This window comes from Phialemonium atrogriseum (assembly GCF_030411735.1).
Source record: "Phialemonium atrogriseum strain 8032-3 unplaced genomic scaffold QBC33scaffold_5, whole genome shotgun sequence".
Taxonomy (NCBI): Eukaryota; Fungi; Ascomycota; class Sordariomycetes; order Cephalothecales; family Cephalothecaceae; genus Phialemonium; species Phialemonium atrogriseum.
The window spans coordinates 1,095,761-1,114,386 of NW_026848142.1; the positions used below are offsets into that span (position 1 = coordinate 1,095,761).

The following is an 18,626-nucleotide window of genomic DNA, read 5'->3' on the forward strand; positions in this document are numbered from 1 at the left end:
AACACGTCGGGCGTCCAGCCGCGAATTCTCATTTTAGGTTAGATCACTAGTGATCGTGGATCTCGTCAATTTTCAAAGTTTTGCTGATGACGAGTCGTGCCGACACAAAACACGCTGCAGCCAGCCTCATAGGATGCTGATCAGGCTGAAAATTCGACTAGGAACTTTCTGAATCGCTGCGGTTCTTCTGACCCTATTTTTATCGGGTCCAATGCCAGTTTCACGGAGCTCTCGGTCAATTTCCTGTCTTCCTGGCCGTCGTTACTATGTCAGAGACCGCGTCGCCCGGGCCAACGCAAGCAAGCTCGGGTGCCACCAACGGCGAAAATGGCCACGACGATGAACGACCATCAACCCCGACCCGCGAGGTTACGAGCCCTGTCATCTCTACTAATAATAAGACGGAGACGGCCATCAGCAATGATGGAAAGGACCTCGCAGCGAACCCAGACCCCCTCGAGACCGAACATCATGCCTCCCCACCGCCCGCAAAACGCCGCCGAGTTCGCGATACAACACCCCTCAGCGCGACACGGCGACCAAAGCCTGAATCTCCTCCATGGAAGAAGGTCGTTGCAGAAGGCCCGTCATCCTTCCGCGACGGTGGCAAGAGAAGGTCTGGACGGATCAACACAGTGCCTCTAGAGCTCCAAGCGGGGGATAAAAGAATAACGCGAAGGGCTCTCCATCACAACCTCCAAGACAGTCCCCCGAAGAACCCATACGCTTCGGCCAATGGCCGGACGCCTTCGTCCCGACCCCCCGCAACCTCCTCCAGTGCTTCGAAACGGCCGACTTCATCCGCGTCAAAACAGCCGCCACCCAGCAAGCCTCCGTCGCGAAAGGCAGTGGCCAGCGAGTCCAAGCCTACCCGAAAGGCCCCTCGACGCTCCCCATCACCCAAACCTCCAAGTACCCCGCAGAAGGCAGCCTCCGGAACTCGAAGGAGCGCGCGACACGCCCGTGACAGTAATGGAGCCGGGGATACTCCTCGAACGACGCCCCGGATCAAGCTCAAGGCTCGCCCTCCGCTCACGGAAGCCCCCCTCGTCCACCGCGAGCAGGCAAACATACGGCCGAAACTTGGACCAAGCTTCGAGGAATATTTCCGACGGGCTGCCGACATCCCCGTCGAAGAAGGCGGCATGATGACCGCTGACGATCTCCCGCGATATACCGACGAGATGGCTCAGTCCGAAGCTCGCACGATACTTCGGGTACAGAAGGAGGTAGAGCCGGGCGGTATCTTGTCCGAGGGGAAATGCTCCCTCTTCGAGCCCGAAGCCGAGGAAGAACCACCAAGGCAGTGGGCACATATGGATCATCTTACAAAAGCAATGACGAACTTCCGCAGGTTGCTATTCATCGAACAGCAGCGCCACCGTGCAGCCGCGAAGAAGCTGGCCTTGGCTTGCGAAGCTGAGTGGAAGCGGAGAAACCCACAGCCCAAGACGGCCGAGGATATAGAGAGGGAAGAGAGAGTGAAGGCCGAACTGAGGTGGAGACAAGTCACGAAAGCGATCACAGGTACTTGGGAGAATATCAAGGCCGAGGTCAATCGCCGGCGCCTGGCGGAATGGGAGGTGCAAGAACAGCGACGAGTCAAGGCTGCGCTTAACGAAGCCGTCAACCTCTCCGAGCAGAAGCTCCAAGCTAGACAAACACGCCTCGATACGGATGAGCTGACTGACGACATGGTTGAGGAGGGCGAGGAGGAAGAGGAAGACGCTGGTTCCGATGATGACGAGGACGGCCTGCTCTCTGACATCTCGATGGAATCTGCCGACGCTTCGGGCGAGGATGAGAGCAACATGTCGTCGTCAGATGATGACGAGGATAAGAACTCCGTCATATCTGACGAAGGGTTGACCCAAGAGCAACTGCTGGAAAAGTACGCCAACTTGCCCGAACTCGAACCAAAGGGCGATGGCGCAGACGATGTGCCAGGTGACGATATCGGAGTTGGTGTTGCAGAAACAGAGGCAGATGATACGAGTGACGAGTCGATCGACATGGACGACGACCTCGGATCGTCTGACGACGAGATGGATAGTGACGATGATGAGGATGGCTCGGAAAGTGACGGAGAGGATACGGATCAGGACGAGCCCAGTGGCCTGCTAGGGCTCGTCTTCGGCAAGTCCGAACTCGAAAAAATGAAGGTCGAGGCATCGGCAGAGCCAACAGAACTCGGGGACGTTGCGGATGTGGAGGATGTGGACATGGTCGATGCCGATACTCCTCAAGCCAATGGACAGCCCGCAACGCCGCTTTTGAATGGTGTGTCGGATGCAGCTGCCAGCACCACCGAGAATGTTGGCAAAGTTGGGGAGCCTGCAGCACCCGGTGAAGCAGTCCTACAATCCCCTCTGCCAACCTCTACGCTTAATGAAGCCACCGACCCTGTCTCTGCCTCCACGGCGGCACTCGAGCCGAAAATCGCGGGAACCACGGATAAAACCGCTGCCGACACGTCCATGACTGATGGCCCCGTCAATGATGAAGCTCCCAGTAGTCGGCAGTCGGTACCGGAGGTCGAGATCACAGCCGCTCCCATTAGCCCTGAACAGCCCAGTCCAGGAACTGATGCGATAACCACCATTCCTACGCCTTCGAGAAGTCAAACACCGAGAACCTCGGACACCAAAGCATCGGATGTCGAGACTACGGTTTCCGTTGAACTACTCGGTGCGCAGAAGCCTGACAGTCGCTCCATCTCTCCCCAGCCTGGGATCCCAAAGACCGAGATACCATTTCTTCTCCGGGGAACGCTCCGAGAATACCAGCATTATGGCCTGGACTGGCTTGCCGATCTCTACGCGAACAATACTAACGGCATTCTCGCCGACGAGATGGGACTGGGGAAGACCATCCAGACAATCGCACTGCTTGCACACCTCGCCTGCCACCATCAAGTATGGGGTCCGCATCTCGTGATAGTGCCCACCAGCGTTATACTGAATTGGGAGATGGAGTTCAAGAAATGGTGTCCGGGGTTCAAGATCCTCACATATTATGGCAACCAAGAGGAGCGCAAACGCAAGCGGCACGGTTGGACGAACGACGACGTGTGGAATGTCTGCATCACCTCGTACCAAATAGTCCTGCAAGATCAGCAGGTCTTCAAACGTCGGCGCTGGCACTACATGATCCTCGACGAGGCCCACAACATCAAGAACTTCAAGTCCCAACGATGGCAGACCCTGCTCGGATTCAACACGCATTCCCGGCTCCTGCTCACCGGCACGCCACTCCAAAACAACCTCACTGAGCTCTGGTCCCTGCTCTTCTTCCTAATGCCACCCGAGAACGGCGAGGGAGGCTTTGCAGACCTGAAAGAGTTCCATGACTGGTTCCACAAACCAGAGTCGCAGATTCTGGAGAACGGGAGGGAGCAGATGGATGATGAAGCCCGAGCGATCATTTCGAAACTGCACAAGGTCCTCCGGCCCTACCTCCTCCGGCGGCTGAAGGCCGATGTCGAGAAGCAGATGCCAGCCAAATACGAGCATGTCGAGTTCTGCCGCCTCTCCAAGCGGCAGCGAGAGTTGTACGACGGCTTCCTCTCCCGGGCCGATACAAGGGACACTCTGACCTCTGGCAACTATCTGTCCATCATCAACTGTCTCATGCAGCTCCGAAAAGTGTGCAACCACCCAGACCTCTTTGTCGACCGGCCGATCATGACCTCGTTCCGAATGCAGAGGTCTGTGCCCGCAGAGTACGGCGTCACGGAGCAGGTCGTCCGACGAAAGTTGCTGATGGAGAGACCAATGAGCGTCGCCAGCCTGAGCTTCCTCAACATGATCCCAACCAAATACGAGGGCTTGTCGAACACCAACACCGACAGGATCGCCCAGCTTAGCTCCCATCGAATCCTTCTGGATCTCAGGGACGCCCAGAAAGCGCGAGCTCAGTATGCCTATACATCCTTGGATCCGGCCTCCGTCAAGTCCAACCTCGTGTATCTTGAAAGCGCGGCGAGATGGGGAAGGTTCGAGGAGCTTCAGCATTGCGTTTACCTCAATGCGCTGCGCCGCCAACAACGGCCCATATACGGCAAGCGCCTGGTCGAGCTCCTGACTCTCGATACCGACAAGCGACCGTACAAGCAGCGGCCCAAGATACCGCAGAAGATCATGAGCTGGTTTGAAGAGGACTCCTTCCTGCTGCGCAACGCGATTCCCACGCTTCAGCAACGGGCCGAGTCGATGGAAATGACAGTCACCAAGTTTGCCTGCGTCACGCCGGCAGTTGTCACGCGCGACTTGGACAGCGTCCTCCTCAGTACCAGCGGTGTCCAGGATTTCGAGGATTGGAATCTCAAGCTCGCGGCGCCGGTGAAGTACGCGCCTTACATGCCCAGGGAGCCGCCACCGGATCCGTGGCACGAAGCACGCATGCGGCTCAGCATCCAGTTTCCCGACAAGCGCCTTTTGCAGTACGACTGTGGCAAGCTGCAAGCACTCGCCAAGCTCCTGCGCAAACTCCAAGCCGGCGGCCATCGTGCTCTGATCTTCACCCAGATGACCAAGGTGCTCGACATCCTAGAGCAGTTCCTCAACATCCATGGGCACAAATACCTCCGGCTCGACGGCGCCACAAAGGTGGAGCAGCGGCAGATCCTGACGGACCGCTTCAACCACGACACCCGCATCTTGTGCTTCATCCTCTCCAGCCGCTCGGGTGGTCTTGGCATCAATCTCACGGGTGCCGACACGGTAATCTTCTATGATCAGGACTGGAACCCAGCCATGGACAAGCAGTGCCAGGACCGATGCCACCGTATCGGCCAGACACGCGACGTGCACATCTACAGACTGGTCAGCGAGCACACCATCGAGGCCAATATCCTCCGCAAGGCGAGCCAGAAGCAGATGCTCGACGACGTCGTCATCCAGGAGGGCGAGTTCACGACGGACTACTTCAAGAAGCTGTCCGTCCGCGATGTTATCGGCACCAACGGCGAGGTCGTTGCCAATGAAGGAGACCTTGCCGCGAATGAGGCCTTGGATCGGGTCCTCGGAGGTGCCGACACGGGCGGCGAAAAGAACGTCGGCCGTGTGCTGGAACAGGCCGAGGACCGGGAGGACGTTGCCGCCGCACATGTTGCGGAGCGGGAGATCCAGCAGGACGATGCCGACTTCCAGGAGCAGCGCCAGACGCCCGGCGTAAGCTCTGGTGTGTCTAGTGCGAGGCAAGGGACTCCGAGGGACGGCGTCGAGCCCATCACCGTCGGGAAGACGGGCCAGTCCGCGCTGGGATTGCTATCAGTGACCGCCACAGATACTCCAGCCCAGGTCGAGGCCGAAGAGGTCGAGCTCAACGCCGACGGCGGGCAGATGCATACCATCGACGACTACATGCTCAAGTTCATGGTTGCCGCGCTACAGGGCACGCCGCTTGACCTGCCGAAGGATAAGAAAAGGGGCAAGAAGAGGGGAAGGGACACGAGGAAGCGTTGACGACGTAACAACAACCACACTCTCTGCCATGGCGTTTGATGGGATCAGTTTGTTTTGGGGAGGGGAGTCTCTCTGTACAGTACGGTTTCATCTGGCCGGGGCGATGCATCCATGGACGGGTCGTGAGAAACCTTTTGTTTTTGATCTTGGTTTTAATCAACGCATGAAATGGGGGGAGCATAGACAAGCGCGAGGGGCATGGGATCATGCATTAGAGCGATTGGTGAGGAATGCGCCGCACCCATTGCCGGAAAAAAAAGACGATCAACTGTTGTGGATGGGGACTGTATATTACAATAATGAAAGACAAAATGACCACATTCTAGATATTGAGGACGTCGCCGGGTTTCTTCAGCTTCGCATGAGAACACGGTTGTGCAGTTTGGTAATACCGGGTTTCTGGCCCTAGCTTTCGGTCTAGAGTATTCGGGGCCCATCAAAAACCCAGACCCTTCAAAGCCAGGTCGCGATCGCACGGAGCGATGAAGCCTAGGACTTGGTGTTGATATTGATGGGGGTGTGTCTAAAGAAGATGTGCCCCGCCACCTCACCCCCACTACTCGGTATATAGTTAATCCATCAGAGCCGCAGGAAAACTGAACTAGCCAACCAGGTTGCAGCACCTTTTGCGACCCCACAGTTTTGCCAGGACTTTTTTTCAACATGCAGATTTTCCACCAAGTGCCACTGACAATCTCTAACTCACTCACCGTCGTCGATAGCCAAGATGAGGTAGGTTTTTTATTCTCGCTGATATCTGTGGCTTGCTAACGAAGCGTAGGGTCGATCCCTGTTATTTCTGTGGCCGCCCGTCGTTCCCTTCAAAGGGAATTACGTTTGTACGTAACGATGGTATGCAATCCCCCCGACACCGCTTCCGAGATAGGCACCTCCCGTCTGCTTGAAACAGACACAAACTGATCTCAACTCTTGCACAGCCCGGGCTTTCAGATTCTGCCGGTCGAAGTGCCACCGCAACTTCAAGATGAAGCGCAACCCCCGCAAGCTGAAGTGGACCAAGGCGTACCGCCGCAACAACAACAAGGAGATGACGGTGGACACGACGCTCATGTTCGCGGCGCGGCGCAACGTTCCCGTCCGGTACGACCGCGAGCTCGTGGCCAAGACGCTCAAGGCGATGGAGCGGGTCGGCGAGGTGCGGGCGCGGCGCGAGCGGGCCTTCTACAAGCGCCGCATGGCCGGCAAGCGGGCGCGCGAGCTCGCCACGGCGCGCAAGCTCGTCGCCGAGAACGAGCACCTGCTGCCGCGCCTGCGCGGCAGCGAGAAGCGCCGCATCGCCGAGCTGGCGGCCGAGACGGGCGCCGACGTCGAGGAGCTGGAGGCCGCCGCCGCGGCACAGGCCGCCAAGAAGAAGTCGGGCAAGGCGTTCGGCGGCGAGGTGCGCAGGCAGAGGGTCCGGGTCGACGGCGGTGTCGAGGAGATCACCGAGCGGGTGGTTGGCCAGGCTGGGGACGACGACTTCGACGACGACGACGACGATGACGACGACGACGACATGGACATGGACTAAATTGGGGGTAGTTCTGCATGGCGGTCTTGTTGGTGGCATACACAAAAAGCGTTGGAATTACGATGCCCGTCGGACTTCACACATCCCCGCTAGCTTTCGTCTCTAGGAAGATCTTTTGGGCCGGGCGACGCTGTCCTCAATGAGACACGCCGAGCTGGCCTACGGCGACTCTGCTTTTTTTTTGGAACCCTTAACCCAACGTCGTGGTTTGGGGGCGGGCGTTTCTGGGCGCACATGTTTCCGGTTGTCTCTGCAATAGCTCTGGGCTTTCGCCTCCCTGCAATGCATATATGCGCAGGGATCATAGGGAAGCCTACATAACGCATGCTTCTGTCTCCTCCGGATTTGGGGACACGCCTCCGGGATTTCCCCTGATTTGATCGGAAGGATGAAGCTTTGGGGTTCGTGATCCATAGAGATCACACAATCTATTCGGGTTAGCATGAGGCGCAGGTAGATTTGAAAAGCTACATAGAGAATCAGATCCGACTTCTTGTCTGCTCCAGAATGCGGTCCTGGTTGATGTTGGAGTCAAGCCATGTTGATATCTAGAGTGCTCGATGTTGACTGCAGACAGATGCCCCTTGGCCAGACGTTGGACCGCGAATAGAGACATCCGCCGGTAGGTAATCGTCAAAGGTCCGTTCGAGAAGGGCGATACCCCCATCACACACCAATGAGGTTTGCCATGCGTCCATTTTGCCGCTTGTTAGATGCTGGCCAGATATATATGACCTCGGCGGCATGATAATCACCGTACATGTGGAATCATTCCACAATCGTGGTATATATATGTACAGTACCTGCCTATACCTACCTAGTTCCCACACCCATTCCGTTCAAGTAGACTTCACTTTTACCTCAGAACCAGGGTCTCCGCGACGTGTTACCGTTGAAAACCTTGGTGCTTTCCTCACAGGCCAAGCGACCCTGGCCTAAGGCTTCCACACCTTTACAATGAGCCTCAATCTTTCAATTCTTGTTGGCCGAGACCCAAAACTTCCGCCCAATTCACTCCGGAACCTCCCACGTTTAGCCTCCCTTTCCTTCGATATCGCGATTATTTTCCTCTTCTGCCGTATTCCGACACGCTGCATACTCCTAGGTCTTTACTCTACAATCACCACCGTAATGCCTAGCCCGCGTATCCGTCATCGCCAGTGGCCGCGGCGGCACCGGTGGCAGAACCTGAAGAGGGTCCTACCAAAAAAGGGGTTTACTTACCCACCGGGGTTTTCCGTCTTCGCCAACTCACGCGAGAGCATCGTGGTCATCAAAGCCATGTGGGCCGCCACCCCCGCCGTCAGGGAGTTCCGTCATGTCTACTCAGCCGAGGTAGACACAATGCTGGGAGAAATATTTGACCAAGCCTGGACGTGCCGGCAGGTCGTCCACCACATGGACGCCCGGCGGTTCTGGACCATGATAATGGGCCTGGTCTCCTGGTCGTGCAACAACAAGTTCATGCGGGCTGACCTACTCGAGAAACTCGCCGACTACCTCGTTCTTTCTCGGCTGCGATACCTCCGGGAGCCCAGAGGCTCGGCCGTGTCGCCCCTGGGGCAAACAGCCATCGCCGTCGACCGCTGGCTGGGTTTCCTGCAGGAGAACCACCCGGACCGCGTCCCTCGCCTGGACAAAGATGTGAGATACGACGACAACAGCAACCACAACGGCGGCGACGCCATGGAGTTTGACGACGGCAAAGCCAGCGGCAGCCGCGCCAACCACGAGGTCCCACCGAGTGTCCCGGCCGCTGGTTTCACCTTCACCCTGCCGATCGGCGCCCCGCGGTTCCCCCGGGGCGGCCACGCTGAGAAGAGGCAGAAGGTCGGTCGAGAGGGGCAGTCGGCTTCCGTCACAACCGGGGTGGAGGAGAAGGCTGAGGAGGAGGAGGAGGATCTCGTCCACATGACGAGAGACCTAACCCTTGGACGTTGATGACGAGGAGTGTCACCAGAGAGCATGTAATATCAGGTGTATACTACTAGGAACTAGGTTCTTCTCTTTCACAGTAAGGGTACTGTTTCTCCATCACTCCTGACCCCGTATCAAAGCCAACCCTGATCAACATCTGTTCCAGCATCCCTTCAAAGTTCTGTGCAATTGGCATATAGTGAAACGAGGCTCTAAATGATGGCGCTACTTGGGAAAAGAGAATATCAAATACCACAAGACTAGACTGGGAGTGCCGGCAGATTTGAGCCAAATAAATGAAGAGATGAGAAGACGAGAGAAAGCTACTCTCGACAGTTAGATTCTATACAAATGAACATCAGTCCATCCCACCATTTACAGGGAATGGGATACTATTGGGCAAACTAAGGACGAGGGTTCAGAAGCCTGATATTCCTTTGCTTATTGTTGCTATTGTGTCACTTCGATACATCACGTCGAACAAGGCCACGTTCCAGGGAATGCACGAAAGAGAATGAATCGACATGAATAATCCCAAGTAGAAATAAATGGGGATCCGATCCCATTCTGCTCACTTGCCAGCAACTATGTATTTATAGGTGGCCCACCTCCAATTACCTCTCGGTGGCTGCTTCCCTGCCTAGACACCTCTTCCAATCCCGCGCGCAGTCAGAGTCACCCACACTCTTGGTACCACAACTCCCCCTTGCTAAGAGTCTTTGGAATCTAAAATCCCTTGAATATAACCAGCGCCAGCTTTGGAAATGCACCCTCTCAACGAGTACGGTGGCGCGGAGAAAGTTCCTGATGTGCTGGAGCACGTCCCTCCTGATTTCAGCTGCAAACCGAAATTTCTAACTCTCTTCTTAGCACCTTGGGACCAGGTTTCTTTGCAGATGCTTCTATATCCTGCGGTGACAGGGAATGGAAAGTCCACAAGGTCATAGTTTGCTGCAGGTCATCGTGGTTGGACAAAGCACTGAACGGACACTTCAAGGCAAGCATCCCATCTTCCGTCCATCAAGAGGGTGCCTTCTAACGACAGATCCCTTGCCAAAGGAAGCAGAGACAAATATCATCGAGATTCAAGACATGGACCCTGCCCAAGTTGAGTGGATTGTGAAGTTCATCTATGCAGGGAACCGTGAGTTACGAATAATGGAAGACAGTTCTCTCACACGATACTTATGCGACATCAGTCTCTTTCTTGCGGCCGATCGAACCAGATCCTTTGGTCCCTACCCCCGAAGATTCCGAGAAGGTGTTGCAGTTGGGCTTCGATCTTTACAAGATTGCGGATTTTTTCCAGCTCGGCGCCATAAAGACTCTAGCCTGTGAGATGCTGCGCGAACACATCGAGGGGGTGGCTACTAGGTGGAAGACGGAGCACGACACGTGGCGTAGCGGGAGAAGAGAGGATGAACACCCAAACGAAATGTCCCCGGAGGTTAAGAAGCTTATGGAGCTCGCAAAGGCGGCATACAACCTTCCAGTCGGGGGTTTGGTCCGCTGCGCGAGGTATTCGTGAAATACTTTGTTGAGACACAGTGGGTGCCGCTGATGGATCATAGGGTTCACGGCCTCCTCCAAGACATGCCTCAGATGGGCTTCGATATACTCTACAAGCTCACGGTGTGTCCTTATGACAATGCTGGGTACCACACCCTGGCTTGCTACTGGCGGAATCACCCTGATAAGTCTCTGCCGACGGGAACCTGAACCCCAAGATGGCTGTATCTAGGGATTCCAGGACGACGCGAATGTTGAAACCCCTCGTCAGGATCAAGGGGTTGACTTTGCTGGACTTTGCGACATGTGTGCGAGGAGCAACAAAAGACTTTCCGGGAAAGGTCCTGCGAATGAGCTTGGAATCGGCATTGGAGCCCTAGGTGGAACGGACATAAGGTACGGGAGTCAAGGTGGGACTTGGTCAGATGGTATCAGAGAACTTGCTGTGGCTATACACAGGACAAGCGGCAAATACTGAGGAGGACTGGGGTCGCCCAAGGCCCCGGGCGGGAATGGAGCACCAATACCGATATTGGCCTGGCAGCTGAATATTTCAGGTGTAAAGGGGAACATAGGGAATTAATGACATTGCATTTCGATCTTCTCTTCTGAATATTATCATCGCGATTCGCCGTGTCAGTGCTTCCCTCCTTGTTAATCTGGAAGGCAATGCGTGGTCGTTATTTTTGGATTTGAGGCTCAAGAGCACTATCTGGGTGACGCACGGGCCCCCCGTTGGGCCCGGGACTTCCTTGGTAGAGTGCGGGGCGGAACCACTCAACCCCATCCATTCCCATATAATATCAAGCTTGACGTTCAATCATGGACGGTGGCCGCTACAAATTCCCGTCAGACCCGATCGCCGACCCGAGAGCCATTGTGACTGGGGGCCGGAACAGCAAATACCGCTTCACTGTGCTCACGAGCAGACTGCTTCGGTATGAGTGGTCCGAGGACGGGGGCTTTGAAGATCGTGCCTCCACGCTTGCTACCCGCCGGCGGTTTGAGGTGCCGGAATTCCGAGTCATTGATACAGACGGCCAACTTGAAATCGTGACGGATTTTTTTCATATCGTTTATGAGAAGAAGGAATTCTCGGTCGGAGGGCTCATCGCGACCGTTGGAAAAGAGACGTGGAGATATGACGGAGAGGACTATGGTAATCTTGGAGGCACTGCCCGGACTCTCGACGGAATAGACGGCCGCATCAGCCTAGAGCCAGGAATCCTATCCCGAAAACCATATGCAGTGTTGGATGACAGCAAATCCACCGTGTTCGATGATTCGGGCTGGGTTGCACCGCGGGTGCTGAATCGACAGGACGGCTATCTCTTCGCATACAATGGCGACCACAAAGCGGCGATCAAGGACTTCTATCGTCTCTCGGGAAGTCAACCTCTACTTCCTCGGTGGGCATTAGGAAATTGGTGGTCGAGGTACCACGCGTATTCCTCAGACGAGTATCTAGCCCTGATGGACCACTTCAAGAGCGAGGACATCCCGTTGACTGTCGGTGTCCTTGATATGGACTGGCACAAGGTCGACATCCCTCCAGAGTATGGTTCAGGGTGGACGGGATACACCTGGAACCGCGAGCTGATTCCGGACCCCGAGGGTTTGCTCCGAGATCTACACCAAAGAGGACTCAAGGTCACCGTCAACGACCATCCAGCCGACGGTATCAGGGCGTTCGAGGATCAGTATACAGCTGTCGCCCAGGCGCTCGACTTCGACACATCACACGAAGACCCTATCAGATTTGACTGCACCAGCAAAGCATTCATGGATGCGTACCTTGACGTGCTCAAATACAGCCTCGAGGCACAAGGGATCGACTTCTGGTGGGTTGATTGGCAGCAAGGGAACACGTCTAAGATCCCAGGCATCGACCCGCTCTGGGTCCTCAACCATTACCATTACCTGACCAGCCAGAGGAATCTCAAGTCCTTAGGACAGCCCCTGGCCTTCTCCCGCTTTGCTGGGCCGGGGTCTCACAGATATCCCATCGGCTTCTCCGGGGACACCATCATCTCCTGGGCGAGCCTCGACTTCCAGCCCGAGTTCACTGCCACAGCGTCCAATGTCGGTTACGGTTGGTGGAGTCATGATATCGGTGGCCACTACTGGGGCTCGCGGTCGAACGAGCTAACGGCACGATGGGTGCAGCTGGGATGCTTCTCGCCAATCCTACGCCTGCATTCCGAGAAGAGCCAGTGGAACTCGAAGGAGCCTTGGAAGTATGAACGCGAGGCGTACGAGGTCATGAAGGAGTTCCTCATCTTTCGCCATCGGCTGATCCCATTTATCTACACCTTGAACGTGCGGGCCAGCTATGAGAACGAGCCGCTCGTCCAGCCCATGTACTGGAACCACGACGAAGAAGAGGCGTACTCGGTGCCCAACCAATACTACTTCGGGCCCCAACTAATCGTAGCCCCCATCACATCCCCGCACAGCCCGGCGACTCTCCTGGGCGGGGTACGCACCTGGCTGCCCCCGGGCCGATACGTCGACATATTCCATCCCGGCCTCGTCTACGACGGGGGCCGCAACATCCGGATCCACCGGATCCTCTCGGAGATACCAGTCCTAGCCAAGGAAGGGACGATTCTGCCGCTGGACGCCTCACCCATCGTGGGTCACGGCGCCCACACTCCGACGGACATGGAAGTCCTGCTCGTCGTCGGCGCAGACGCGACCTTCGAGCTCGTGGAGGAAGACGAGTCCGAGGCGCCGCGCGTCCGGCCGTCCCCGGAATCCTTTGTGCGAACGCCCATCAAATGGGAGCAACGAACGGGTAAACTGACCATCGGACCGGCCTCCAAGCCCTCGGCGGGACGTCGGAACTGGACCGTCAGACTGGTCGGGCACACCTGCGGCAATGCCGTCCTGGCTGGCTCGGTGATCCGCAAGGAAAACCACAGCACGGTCGTCGAGCTAGGGGCCGTATGCGCGGCGCGGGGCATCGAGGTCGTGCTGGGAGGAGAAAGGGGGAATCCGCAGCTGGACGTGGTGGACGTACCCAGCAGGCTGCACGAGATGCTGCACCGGTGCGAAACAAACTACCAGATGAAGGAGGTGGTCTGGCGCCTGGTCACGCGCGACGACGCGCCCCTGCATGAGAGGACGGCGAGGCTTTACGGGCTGGATGTAGAGGACGAGCTCAGGGATGCTGTGCTGGAGATCTGGTTTGCGGATCGGAGATCGTTGCGTGGGTCGTGTGGGGGTGGCGGGAATGCTGTGATGGGTCGAGCCTTGGGTTTCGACTGCGAGGAGGATGGTTATGTCTGGGTCTGAAGAAGCTTTGTGCCGTTGTTGAGATAGAGAGGCTTTGTTCCGTAGGGACCAGGCTCGGAGATTCTGGTGCGAGGTAGAAAATGGTCGAATTTGGCTCCCTTTTCCTCTCCTGGTGCCTGGGTTGGGTGAGATGTTCTCGCATCCTCTGATGCCCTTCTGTTTCCGCCTATAGATTCCCAAGTTTTGCCAGTTTGTAGTCTTTGGCGATGGCAACGTTGTATTTGGAAGAAGAAAGAAGGGGGTAGAGGAAAGCAGATTCTATCTTCCGTATGTTCTGAATGTTTCGAAACTGACTGTTGGGAACCTAGAACCGACGATTCCCATAATTCTCTTTGTAGCACGAATATTACCTTGAAATGTGCATTGTACTGTCTATTCTTTAGTCCACCATTATGTTCTGACAGGATGCATCTCAAGGGAATGTTGATAATTCAATTCAGATGTACAGCTTGAAGCCTTCTAACAGTACCTCGGCCACGACATATATATAGGTAGATGATTCCATCATGAATAGACAATCTCCAACACTCCCAAGCCGAAATCAGCACGCACTCTGGAAACCATGTCAATCATCACTGCTTCGAGGCGGGGCGGAGTTTTGGGGCGGAAAAAAAACGGCGCACCCAAAGCCCCTGCCGTTAAGGAGTTCCTTCAATCGATTACCGTTAGATCCCGAATAGAGGAGCTAACTCTCACTTTTCCCCTCGACAAGTTATCGACTTTGCAACGCCAAGCATGGGGAATCCGACCATCGGCGACCTCGGTCGTCATCCACCTGATGAAAGACATCCTCTTCCACAAGAAATTCGTGGGTTTCTGCATACACATGCCCCCGGACGACGGAGAAAATGACAACAATCACCGATACCGGCCCGCCCACACCTCATGGACCAACGCCAAGATCTGCTCGGGGAAGTCCAACATCCTCACCTACATCCTCGACAGGGAAATCCACGACCTGCTGAAGAAGACAGACGAACCGGAAGACGTCTATCGCAAGGCCAGTTCCATCATCTACTCTGCCAGGCCGGGGGCGAAATGTGTTGTCTGCCACCAGCCATTTGGCGAAAGGGTAAGGCTGTGGCGGCCTCTACCTTGCAGCGACGACTGCCGGGAGATATTCAACGGCAGCTCCATCGACACGCGAATCTCTCCCTTGATCGGCGATCCGGTGGCCCTCGACTTTCTTTTGAGCTGCGTCTACCAGGTGGCGCTGAATTGTGGCCCCTTGCCATCGGATAAACGTCTCCCAGGTTGCCCGATTCCCCTGAATATTTTGAAGACGGTCATTGAGAGTTTTCCCGCCCTGTCATCGGAGACTAAATGGGACGAGGTGCTCGACGACGACATCGACGAGGGCCGCAACCGACGCAAACTCTTGTCCTGGCTCTCGGGGCGCTTCGAGGGCTTTCTCTCGTCGTCTCCGAGAGTGACCGGAGTGAAGGGGTGTGGCAACGCGAAACAGTTTCTGCTCTTGAACTCCTCCGTCTCACGGGAGGTCACGTTTTCGAAGCAGAAAGGGACGCCCAAGGTCGCTTTCCATGGAACCAGGGCGTCACACGCGTTCGGCATTATTTCCGACGGCTTGAAGAATTTGAGCGCGGACCAAAATCCCGCGTACGCCTTCAGAGCTGCGGGCATATACGTCTCAAACCAGGCCAGGGTTTCCCTCCATGAATACACGAGCACCTTTACGGGCTGGGAAAACAGCCAGTTCCAGTCTGATCGCATCGTATTTGGCTGCGAATTGGTTGAAGAGGGATACTCCAACAAGACGCCGCAGTACCAATACAGCTTCGCCAATCAAGCTCACATCATGATACGATACGTGTTTTTGGTCCCGGAATCTGACCTGCCCAGCGTCCCTGTTTATGGAGCATCGTCGGACCCTCCCTTGAATAGGAAGCGTCGGTTCCCCCTTGGCTGGGCGCAGGAACTCGAGAAAAATCTTCGGGTCCTTCACGACGACGATATTCTCTGATGGCTTGCGCGGCCCCGTCAACACAAGCGTCCTCACTCATCCCCGGGTCAACGTGGCAATTCTTTGTGTGGATACTGTGACTTGGGAAATTACGAGGAGGAGAGTTTCCATTCCATTCACCCCTCGATTTCACCTTTGAAGCTGCGATCGAGATTATGAGATGTTGATACACGCCAAGCCCCAGGATTCTTCGACAGTGGAATCATGTACCATAGTCACGGAGGGACGAGATAGGAACCAGAATGACGGAACAGATATCAAAACAAGAGACAGGATCTCCAACCAACCAAACCCCCCCTTCTTTCCCCTACCTCCAACAGAAACAAAGAAAGATAGAAAACCCACACATAACCGCTCACTTCATATTCGCCAGCAGATACCCAACCCCCGCAAACGCCTCCTCCCCGCTCGGCAGGATCTGCGCGGCGGGCAGGACGAAGCCGTAGGCGCCCGTGTCGCGCAGCTCCGAGGTGAAGGTGTAGTCGGCGCCGACGACGTCGGCCGCGTAGTCGACGCTGCTGCCCGTCGCCTGGTAGATGGTCGAGCAGATGGGCCCGTAGTCGAACCGCACGCCGTGCACGGCCCGGATCGCCGCCACGGCCCCCGCGGCTAGGGATTGCAGCTCGTCGTTGTTGGTTGCGAGGGCGGTGCAGGAGTAACCGTATGCTGGGCGGGGGGAGGGGGAGTTAGTCGGGGGGGTTGGGACTGGGACGGGGAGGTATGGTATGGTATGTACACGCTGGGAATACGTACGGGTCATGAATAGCTGGGAATAGGAGTGGTAGTCGATGTAGAGCTTGAGGCCCTGCGCGTCCTTTGTCTTCTGCAACCATGATGAGAGCGCGGTGGTTTCCGGGGCGTCCGATTGATCCTTGCCCTTGTAATCTTCGGCACAAGGGTTGGTCGAGGCGCCCCCTGGAACGGACCACTGGTACGGCCAGTTGCGGTTGATATCGCGACCGGTGCACGAGCTGCCCGTGTTGGCCTGGCGGTTTTTGCGCCACAGTCGGTCCGTCGTCTGGGTGTAAATGAAGCCTGGTCAGAGGTTAGCCGCAGCTCGAGACAGTGTTGCCAAATAATGGTCTTACCATCCGGGTTGACGACGGGAAAGGCGTAGAAGTCGTATTTGTCCATGAAGCCCTGGATCTCGTCGGATGAATTATAATTTGTGAGGAGATTGAATCCGAGATATTCCACCACCTGTCGTCGTTCGTAAGCGTTCTTAGGAGGTGAGAGCCAGTTCACGAACCATGGTTGCGATCCACTCCCGGGCATGGACGGTCCCGTGGAACACAACTGCTGGCTTGACACCCTTGCCAGAGCTGCCGAAGAGATGGATACCGGTAATCGCATTTCCATTCAGCGAATTTCCGGCTGTGACAATCTCCGAGTTGGAAGGGTATTGCTGTTGTAGGTCGTTCAGAAATTGCAGATGGTCACTGTAAGAGTGGTATGAGTTGAACCATGTCTGGTTGGCAGAGCCGGCTGTTCCATCCTCGTTAGCTCCAATCTGTCTCGTAGGGGGTATGGACTGACGCACCGGCATAGAAATTGAACGCCGATTCCGCTGCGATAGAAGCGCCGAGATCCTCGTGCATTACAATAGCATCCATGCCGACAACTACCTTCGAGAATTCTTCGAACTGCGCCGGTGGAACGACAATATCAGCAAACGCGCCGGCTCTGGGCGCCCCCTTCCAAGTCGGCAGATTCAACCTGGAGACAATGCCATTGAGTTTTTCGGCCTCCTCACCAACAGCGAGACGCAACACCTTGTATCCATCATAAGACACCCTCCGAGGTTGGACAACAGCGGCAGAGGAGAAGGCGAGAAACAGAGAAATGGCTGGAACTGGCTTCATGTTGACGGCTACCGAACCCACGAAAACAATGATATTACAGAACGGAATCGAATTTATACTTGGTCATGACCCTTTTTATCAGCATCTAACACGGGATTCAACACAGCGCGGTGCAGCGTCGTATAAGTGCACTGGCCTCGCAATCAAACAACCTTCCCGTTTGGGCGGGCTCGTGACAACGAGAGGATGCAACCCTGGTTAACGGGCAGCAACCAGAACTATTAGCTCGAGGCCCGACGAATGAGACAATGGAAATTATTGTCTTTCCTGCAGTTGTCATCGGACCGCTGCAACACAAGATCTTCCTGCGCGATAGCCCGATGCCGGACAGGGGCACATCGCCGGCATACGCCATCACCTGCCGGATTAAGTTCTAGAACACCCACTGCCTCTGACACAGTCCTACAAGAGAAGGTGCGCGATTTCCAGCGGCATGTGAGGGTAGCGGAATAAGTGGACGCATTCGAGGGTCACTACCCTTACCTGGTTACGTTCATCAATTATGACAATGTTAAATCCTGACTTGGATGATCGTGAGTGGGGAGTTCTCGTTGCTTTTGACGGACGGACTAGATCCAAAATCAAGCCGGCTCCTGGGATTTCTCAAAGAATTTCCTCCCGAAAGGATTTTTATATTCCATTCCGAAGAGGCTTTCATCTGAAGGTGTCATGCATGATAATTGCTTATGTTTGGCCTTGCAATAGAACGCAACTCTGCTCAAATGTAATTGCAAGCTAAAGCACTCTTCGAAAGCCGTTCTGATCGGATTCGGCAGACTGGTCTGAGCATTTCCCTTTCCAACCTAGATAGCTGCTTCCAACTTTGGCTTCACTTTCAACGTGTTTAACGATAGAGATCGTCCGCAAAACGGCCGGGAGAGCCATGGCCCTTGTCACACCCCATGCAGATTGCCACGATTTATGTAGGGGATTACTGATATCATGCAGATTGAGGTAATAAAGGCGGGGATGACAGAACGTATGGAAGATCGCCATGATTACTTGCTGAAAGCACTCCGGATCTGACTAAGCCGTTTTGGCTGTATTTTTTGGGTATCTTTGAT

The 18,626-nt window shown here is 55.5% G+C and overlaps 7 protein-coding genes across 7 annotated transcripts; 6 read left to right on the plus strand and 1 right to left on the minus strand.

Annotated features, from left to right (window-relative positions):
* Positions 1–77: 77 nt before the first annotated feature.
* Positions 78–5,785, plus strand: QBC33DRAFT_530285 (SNF2 family N-terminal domain-containing protein). The gene has a single exon (XM_060427220.1). The coding sequence runs from the start codon at positions 267–269 to the stop codon at positions 5,463–5,465; it is 5,199 nt and encodes a 1,732-aa protein (XP_060286372.1). The 5' UTR covers positions 78–266; the 3' UTR covers positions 5,466–5,785.
* A 330-nt stretch (positions 5,786–6,115) lies between these two features.
* Positions 6,116–7,076, plus strand: QBC33DRAFT_313277 (ribosomal protein L24e-domain-containing protein). The gene is made up of 3 exons (XM_060423514.1): positions 6,116–6,197; positions 6,247–6,317; positions 6,404–7,076. Exons 1-3 carry the CDS (start codon positions 6,193–6,195, stop codon positions 6,994–6,996), a joined length of 669 nt encoding a protein of 222 aa, XP_060286373.1. The 5' UTR covers positions 6,116–6,192; the 3' UTR covers positions 6,997–7,076.
* Positions 7,077–8,080: 1,004 nt separating this feature from the next.
* QBC33DRAFT_603263 (uncharacterized protein) lies at positions 8,081–8,937 on the plus strand (the record flags this gene model as incomplete). Its single annotated transcript, XM_060432180.1, has 1 exon — positions 8,081–8,937. The coding sequence occupies exon 1, from the start codon at positions 8,128–8,130 to the stop codon at positions 8,935–8,937; it is 810 nt and encodes a 269-aa protein (XP_060286374.1). The 5' UTR covers positions 8,081–8,127.
* Positions 8,938–10,005: 1,068 nt separating this feature from the next.
* Positions 10,006–10,632, plus strand: QBC33DRAFT_512817 (uncharacterized protein; the record flags this gene model as incomplete). Its single annotated transcript, XM_060425936.1, has 3 exons — positions 10,006–10,057; positions 10,113–10,417; positions 10,462–10,632. The coding sequence occupies 3 exons, from the start codon at positions 10,006–10,008 to the stop codon at positions 10,630–10,632; spliced, it is 528 nt and encodes a 175-aa protein (XP_060286375.1).
* A 582-nt stretch (positions 10,633–11,214) lies between these two features.
* Positions 11,215–13,806, plus strand: QBC33DRAFT_530289 (glycosyl hydrolases family 31-domain-containing protein). The gene has a single exon (XM_060427221.1). The coding sequence runs from the start codon at positions 11,245–11,247 to the stop codon at positions 13,717–13,719; it is 2,475 nt and encodes an 824-aa protein (XP_060286376.1). The 5' UTR covers positions 11,215–11,244; the 3' UTR covers positions 13,720–13,806.
* A 615-nt stretch (positions 13,807–14,421) lies between these two features.
* QBC33DRAFT_530290 (uncharacterized protein) lies at positions 14,422–15,964 on the plus strand. Its single transcript, XM_060427222.1, has one exon. It carries the CDS (start codon positions 14,498–14,500, stop codon positions 15,698–15,700), a length of 1,203 nt encoding a protein of 400 aa, XP_060286377.1. The 5' UTR covers positions 14,422–14,497; the 3' UTR covers positions 15,701–15,964.
* Positions 15,965–16,055: 91 nt separating this feature from the next.
* Positions 16,056–17,632, minus strand: QBC33DRAFT_487177 (zinc carboxypeptidase; the record flags this gene model as incomplete). The annotated part of the gene is made up of 5 exons (XM_060425421.1): positions 17,241–17,632; positions 16,950–17,185; positions 16,789–16,900; positions 16,454–16,735; positions 16,056–16,366 (listed from the first exon to the last, which is right to left on the minus strand). The coding sequence occupies exons 1-5, from the start codon at positions 17,560–17,562 to the stop codon at positions 16,056–16,058; spliced, it is 1,263 nt and encodes a 420-aa protein (XP_060286378.1). The 5' UTR covers positions 17,563–17,632.
* Between the last annotated feature and the right edge of the window lie 994 nt (positions 17,633–18,626).

Coding starts and splice junctions, on each gene's coding strand:
- QBC33DRAFT_530285 (XM_060427220.1), top strand. CDS start 267: ATGTCAGAGACCGCGTCGCCCGGGCCAACGCAAGCAAGCTCGGGTGCC.
- QBC33DRAFT_313277 (XM_060423514.1), top strand. Junction 6,318..6,403: donor TACGTTTGTACGTAACGATG/GTATGCAATCCC, acceptor ACTCTTGCACAG/CCCGGGCTTTCAGATTCTGC.
- QBC33DRAFT_530289 (XM_060427221.1), top strand. CDS start 11,245: ATGGACGGTGGCCGCTACAAATTCCCGTCAGACCCGATCGCCGACCCG.
- QBC33DRAFT_530290 (XM_060427222.1), top strand. CDS start 14,498: ATGAAAGACATCCTCTTCCACAAGAAATTCGTGGGTTTCTGCATACAC.